The sequence below is a fragment of the Gracilinanus agilis genome, unplaced genomic scaffold, assembly GCF_016433145.1.
Source record: "Gracilinanus agilis isolate LMUSP501 unplaced genomic scaffold, AgileGrace unplaced_scaffold52547, whole genome shotgun sequence".
NCBI classification, from domain to species: domain Eukaryota; kingdom Metazoa; phylum Chordata; class Mammalia; order Didelphimorphia; family Didelphidae; genus Gracilinanus; species Gracilinanus agilis.
The window spans coordinates 1-7,545 of record NW_025387518.1 but is presented as its reverse complement, the minus strand read 5'-3'; the positions used below and the strand labels follow the sequence as shown (position 1 = coordinate 7,545).

The following is a 7,545-nucleotide window of genomic DNA, read 5'->3' as shown; positions in this document are numbered from 1 at the left end:
GTTAGTTTCAGCCAAAAATGGAACTGAAGACTCAAAAGGCAATAAGTTCTCCATGAGATTTAAAAACAAGTCTAGAACGAGTAGATTCTTAGGTTTGGACTCCTTGCTTCCTTTCAAATATCCCTGACGGCTCTCGTGCTTCCATCCCAGCTCTGAATGCAACCCCTGGAACAAGAGACTAGCAAAAAAGAACTTGACTTGGGAAAGGATTCAGGCTGGGATAGTCCAGTCACGACACAGACATAGTAGGAGGAAACACTTTATTTTGATTTCAGAAGACATGGGCCCCGCAAAATACTACCTGCATGGCCCAGTTTAACCTCTTTTAGGCTGTTTTCTCATCTGTAAAATGGGGACAAATTTTGCTATAGTAGCTATCTGCCAGAGGGCTGGGATAAGCCTCCAAGAAGAGTCACTGTGGTATAAGGGGCTAGAACTCTAGACTCAGAATCAGGACTAGATTAAGGTTTAAATCTTGCCTTCTAGGTGACCCTGGCCAATTCACTTAACTTTTCTCAGTTTCCTTGACTATAAAACAGGGCAGTGGATAGAGTTCCAGAGTTCCAGGTCTAAACTCAGGCAGCCTCATCTTCCCGAGTTCAAATCTAGCCTCAGATGCTTACTAGCCATGTGATCCTGGGCAAGTCATTTCACCTTGTTGGCCTCAGTTTCCTCATCTGTAAAATGAGCTGGAGAAGGAAATGGCAAACCACTTCAGTATCTCTGCCATGAACACTCCAAATTGGGTCATGCACAGCCAACTGAACAACCACCAAAAAATAGGGATAATAATAGCACATCCTTTACAGGGCTGATCTGAGGATAAGATGAGATAATGTCGAGAACTTTGCAAACCTTTAAGCACTTTAGAAGTGCTACTGACTATTATTGAGAACACTATTCCCATTTCTCCACAAGGATTTTTTAACACTTGTAAATTCATTGCAGAGAGGACGAATAACAGAATAGTTTTATTACAACTTGTGAACGCTGGCCATGGAATTTCCATCCTCAACATCCTCATCATTGTGATCATCACAATTCCCAGAACCAGCTTCACTAAATTCAGGGTAATACTTTGCCAGGTAAAGTTTTTTAGCTTCAGTAACTCATAATGACCAGCAAGTAGAGCATGAAAAGGCCACTCTCTCCTTTGGGTGAGTGAGTCCACACGCCCATGAAATCCTGAATCCTCAATAATCCTGAAGCTAGAATTCTCAGAGTTATGCTTGCTTCTTTCCTTTCCTTTGTCCCCTCTATTAATCTGCCTTTTTTTGCTTCAAAAATCCTGTAGATTCAATGCTTCCTCTCCACAAGCCATTGATATTTCACATATAGATTACTACAATGATGTTCTAGATGATCTCTGCTGGTTGTTTCTTCCCCTTTCGATTCATTCATTACTATATGATTTCCTTTTTCATCTCATTTTACAGATGAGGAAACTGAGGCAAACAGGGTTAAGTGACCCATCTAGGGTCACACAGCTGAGGCCAGATTTGAACTCAGAAGAATAATATCCCTGATTTCAGGTCTGGCACTCTATCCACTGACCCACCTAGCTGCTCACTCTGTTCACTCATCTAGAAAACAAGAGGGATGGACTTAGTAGCCCCTACAGATTAATCTTCACAAAATACCACTTTCACCCCGTGACTTTCCTGCTCAGATATTGGCTCTGGCTCCTTATTACCTACCACACACAATACAAACTGCTCTACCTGACGACACTCAAAGCCTTTGATAACCTTGTCCTGCCCAACTGATTCCAGCCTTCTTTCCAAGTACACCTCCAATATTGCTTCTGTTCTGACCAGGTCGGTTTCCATACAATCAAATAAGAAAATGTACATCAGAGATGGCTTCCTCCAGAGTTCGGCCAGAACCAGATCAAAATGAAATTAGGAAATGTTTAACAAAATAAAAATATGATAAGACATAAATAATGCTAATTTGTGGTTTTCTCAGTCAATATATGCAGTCCACAGGAAATATGCTTCTATTTGGGTTTGATGTTACCGATGGACATAAAGATTTTGCCAGTCTAAGACACTACACAGATATTATTGTATTTATATATTTATTTCATATCTATAGATTTATAGACATGTCTATAAGGATATATTTATACTCATAGAAATATAAAATATGATATAGTTGTATTTATTTTACATAGCTGTTATTGTTATCTCCAAAGCATGACCTGATCAGTCCCTCCTCCATGCTTTCTTCCCCCACATCCTTGAACATCTTTCCTCTCTTCTCACAAGCATCTAGGTCAGTAATTCCCAAAGTGGGCGCCACCGCCCCCTGGTGGGTTCTGCAGCGATCCAGGGAAGCGGTGATGGCCACAGGTACATTTATCTTTCCTATTAATAGCTATTAAAATTTAATAAAAATTAATTTCCGGGGGCTAAGTACTATTTTTTTCTGGAAAGGGGGCAGTAGGCCAAAAAAGTTTGGGAACCACTGCTCTAGGTGGTACAGTGGATAGGGTGCTGAGCCTGGCTTCAGGAAGACCCAAGTTCAAATCCAGATCTTACTGGCTACGTGACCTTAGGCAAATCACTTACCCTATCTCTGGTTCAGTTTTTTCATCTGTAAAACCAGGATAATAGTCCACCTCCCAGAGTTGTGGTGAAGTTCAAATGAGATAATAACTGTAAAAGGCTTAGCACACAGTGCCTGACACATAGTAAACGCTATATAAATGTTTACTGTTATTATTTCCATTTGTTTATAAGCTCCCCGAGGTCAGGGACTGTCTTTTGTTTCTTTTTGTATCCCCAGCACTTAGCATGAAGCCTGCCACAGAGCAGGCACCTAAAAAATGTTTACTGACTTGAATAAGATGAGAGAATATCTGTAAAGTTCTTTGCAAACCTCAAAATGCAACAGAAATGCTAGCTTTTCTTATCCAAAGTCTGCACTTCCTTTAAGGGCTAATTGAGGTTCTATCTCCTCTAGGAAGCCTTCTCTAAAGCTTCGTAATAAGCCCAGATTGCACCAATCACCCTCTTCTTTAAACTCCTTTAACAGTTTATTTGCTCTCCAGTTATTTCAGTCATCTCCTAGCTAGACCACAAGCCTCTTGAGGGCAGGGACCAGGGCTATAATGAAGCCAGAGGAAACCCTTGTCATGGTTAATCATACTTCTTGTTTTCAAAGAGGGCCAGTGACATCACAGGGTGACTTGGACTTGGGGGGAGAATTGGATTTTAGTGAGGCAGAGCAGCACAAGGTAGTCAGCCTCACTCTTCTGTAGAAAGTATAAGCATCATTCTTCCCATTTTATAGAAGAGGAAACTAAATTCCCAGAGAAGTGATGTGACTTCTGGGATCCTAAGTCTAGAGCTGAAAGGGCTCTCTGACATTATTTCATTCAACTCCCTCGTGGACAGATGGGGAAACCAAGTCCCAAGAAGTTTATCAATTTGGTTACATCGACTAAGGCTATACACAGCTGGGCTGGGAATCTAATCTAGATCCTCTGGTTCGACGTTCCCTTCCCTGCATCCCGATACCTGACTTGAGCATCCTGCTTCAGGTCCCAAACCCTCCCCTAAAGTAACTAGAATTGTGCTAGGTACATACAAGTGCTCCATATTTCTTGATTAATGAACAATTCAGTTTGAGGGAATTCATGTTTGTAAAGGTGTCTCGCTAGTGTAGGAATCACAAAAAAACATAACGATGAAGGCGGGAAGAGCTGCGGTCAGGCCCTGAACATGCCTACAATACCAACAAGTTGTTGGATCAGTCTAGGATCCAGAGGAGAGCCAGAGGTGAGCAGAGCCATGAACCTACTAGAAACCCCAACTTCCTCTGAGTCTTGGCTGCAGAGTCAGTAACCGTCCAATGGCTGCTAGCCCCAATTCCTCACAAGCCTGGGGCAAGAGGGGTAGTTCCAAAGCTTCCAGGAATTTACAAACTGTGTGATTCGCAGTAGCCAATGGGAAAGTTCATTTTCTAGCTCATCAAAAACATGATGTCCAGAAACCCTGGTTGAAAGGAACATGATGGTTTTCAGTGAACACAAGCCTTCAAAAGACAACTAGAAATCGGATTTAGAGAAATTGGATTTAGAGAAAGAATGAAGGGACTAAACATCAAAATGGAGAGGACGATGGGGAAAAAAAAAGGATAATGGATTATGAGATGCTCATTCAGAATAGTGCAACATCCAAGGAAGGATCCCCACCTAGATAGGCACACACACCAAAGACCTCTGGAAACAGGTTATTGGCATGGAACCCATCCACATGAATGAGGAAATGATTTCATGGAGCAAAACTAAAAAAGAGTTCCACCTAACCAACTCCACATCTCTATGCCCCAAGCCCGGATGAACCCTTTCCCTTAGACATGGATGATGGCATGGCCAAAGGGAATTAAGATGAGCTTTAGAGACTTAACAGCATTTGCTTAAAACTAGGCACTATCATAATTTCATTTCTGTGACAGCAGGCCCTGCCTACCCAACAGAACCATGTGCCCAGCCCTCCTGGGTCACTTTATCCTGAGGCTGTTTTTCCAAATGCCTCTCTTTGGAGAGGAGACCACATTTCACATCCATGTCTCTGCGCCCCCAGCCCCCAAGTTCAGTCTGATGGCTGTGTTTCAGATACAACAAATGCCGAGATCTCTTCTTGGTCCCCTGCACAACTATTCCTGATGCCACTAGACTGCAGGACAAGAGAGACGCTCTCCTTTGGACAGGCTCTAACGTACACACACCTGATTTCTGATTCTGCTGCCAGCTGTTCTGGGATTAGAACTAACCAGGACCACTCTTTGCCCTGGAGCCCTTAGAATTGATGTAAAATAGTCCCTGGTTTCGACATGTCAGTCAATGGTTCTAAAAATTTTCTGACCAGCCACACAAGGCAATTGTTTTGACATCTTGGTGGCTCGTGTTTTCCCCACAAGGGACAACCACCACATTGTTCCAACAGCCCGAGGCCAACCTTACCTTCCCTCCTGAGAGGCAGAGCAGACAACCTTTCCCTCCCCTTCCCTCCCTGTTTTTCCCCCGAGTCAGGAATAAGGAGCAAGGCGCACGTGTGAGATAACAGGCCTACCTTCTGGGGAGCAGCCGGGGAGGCCCTGACCAGCACTCCCGGGTGGGTCAGAGTTTTGCCAGCAAACACCACAGTGCCACATTCCACACAAGCCCCGATGATCAGCTGCTTGCCATCATCCACCAGCAAACTGTGCCCGGTTCTCAGGGTGTAGAGGAACATGGGCAGCCGGGCCACTCGCACTGCTTTTAATCCAAGGCATCGCTTCTTCTCCTGTTGGCAGAAGAAGCACACGAAGGTCTCCACTTTGTATTGACGGGACCAGGCGCTGATGGGGTGGTGGGCGCTTCTTCCTTCATGCTGCAGCCATTGCCCCAGCAGGTCATGGTAGCAGAGCACACAGGTGGCCACCAGCCCTGTGGAGTCAGCGGGCCTGGCCCGGGGGGCCGGAGGATAAACTGTAAGGAAGGGGAAGAAAGGTTCCTTTTCCCCAAAACGACTTGGAGGGTTTACATTGAGCTGAAACTCCTTTCCGGGGCCCAGCTCGGCCCCACAGATGTAGCACACAGAGGATGGTCCCCCCTTGACGGAGGCATGCACTGCCAGCCCCCCTGGATCTGTGGCTGAAAATATCTGATGGTATCTCCCCAGGAAACTCTGCACTGAATTTATGAGCTCCTCATTCTGGCAGGCCCTGTACATGGACCAAATGTCCTCCAGCACCCCATAGCACTTGGGGCAGCTGCGGACTTCCCAGTGTCTGTTAAGTCCTTTGGCATTGGGCGGACAGGGCAGGAGGTTCACAAAAGGGAAGTGCATGGTGTTCTTGGCACTGCCATTGATGATCCTGGTGGGCACTGTCCGGGAATCCCGGGAACAGTCCTCCCCACAGAGATAGCAGGCCTCCTGCTGAGGCCCGGCAGAGGCTCCCTCTTCTTTCAGGGGTCTCCTCCCTTTGGGAGGCATCCCTGGATTCAGAGGCACCACATAGAGCCTCTGCAGGACCGGCACGTTGGCCAGCTCAAAGCTTTGCCACTGTTGCATGAGAGAGGAGAAACAGCAGGAGCACACCAGGGTGCTGCCCCCGGGGCTGATGGGCAGGGCCCCCGGAGGTGGGGTGTGCAGCCACAGGAAAGGAAAGAAGGGGGCCTGGGAAGTCTTCTCCTGCTTCTGAACATGAATCTGGTGCTGGGAGGCCAGGGAGAGAAGGTTTCCGCAAATGTAGCAGCAGGTGTTGTCGGGGGCCAGGGCCCAGGGATCCCGGGACACCGTATTATTGCTGCTGCTGCTGCTACTGCTGCGCCCATTCTCCTTTTCTGCCAGGCCACCCCCCTTGGGGGCAGCCTCCCAGCGACCACAAGGGTTGGGGAAGGGCTGCTTTTTCTGGTCTTCCTCATCGCTGGTGATACTGATCTCACCCTCCTCGGAGGTGCAGTACCCCCCATGACTTTCGGGAAGCTGCTTGGGACCTGGGGTTCTGGATGCCCTCCCCTGATTGGCAGCCAAGAAGCCCACATTACTTTTCATTCCATCTCCTGGAAGGCCCTGGAAAGGAGGCCCCCGCCAGGTGCCCTGAACACCCCGAAGGACACTGGGGCCGCCTTCCGGGACCCAGTGCCTTGCTGCCCCTTTTTTCTTCCTCCTGGTGCCCACTTTGCGCCCAGGGTCGGGTTGCGCGGTTGGCCCCTCCACACTCCCTTCTCCAGGACCGGCGGTCTCTGGGCCTGGCTGGGGTGGGGGAACTGCGGAGGGAGGAGGCCACTCTCGGAAGCGCCCCATGAGTACGCCTGTCCCGGGGCCCCGGAGGACGCTCTGGGGAGGGGCTGAGGGAGGCTTGGGCAGCTGGGGACACCCGCCCGCTTCCTTAGGCGGAGGCGGGCCGTAGTCTGGGCTGCCCTGGTCCCTGGGGGCCGGGCCTGGGGCGGGCTCAGGCTCGGAGAGGTGGTCTGTGTCAGAGAGGGAAGAGAGGTCCGAGTCGTGCGCCTCCTCCTGGGGGGGGCGGCCACCCCTCCTCGAGCCGCTGCAGCTGCCGCCGCCGGCCCCCTCCCCTTCGTCGTCGTCCTCGTCGTCGTCCTCTTCGCCCTGCTCCAGGGCGTAGGAGAGGTTCCACTCCTGGGGGGCGGCAGCGCGGCGACCCGGAGCGCCCCCGCCCGCCTCGCACTGGTAGGGCCGCTTGAGCCAGTACATGCGCTTCTCCACGGGGGTCCGCGAGCGCTCGAACGCTGCCCACTGCTCGCCCAGGAAGCAGCGGCACACGGCGCACACCAGCACGCAGCCGTCCGCGGGGGACACCTCCCGGGCTCCGGGCGCTGGCTCCTGCTGCTGCAGGAAGGGGAAGAAGGGCTGGGCTTGCAGACTGCCCCCAGGCCCGGCCGCTCCGGCCACGGCCCCGGCTCCGGCCGCCTCTCCTCCGCGCCCCTGCGCGGGCTGTTTTACCTGCAGCTTCAGCTCCTTGCCGCGGCCGATACCCCCGCCACAGATGAAACACGAGAGCGGGGCAGACGCCGGGCCCCCGCCGCCGCCG

At 50.0% G+C, this 7,545-nt stretch overlaps 1 protein-coding gene across 1 annotated transcript; it reads right to left on the bottom strand.

Annotated features, from left to right (window-relative positions):
• Positions 1 to 5,081: 5,081 nt before the first annotated feature.
• On the bottom strand, positions 5,082 to 7,208 carry LOC123255801 (the record flags this gene model as incomplete). The annotated part of the gene is made up of 1 exon (XM_044684532.1): positions 5,082 to 7,208. A coding segment is annotated over exon 1 (2,127 nt), but the record flags the coding sequence as incomplete, so codon positions are not given.
• Between the last annotated feature and the right edge of the window lie 337 nt (positions 7,209 to 7,545).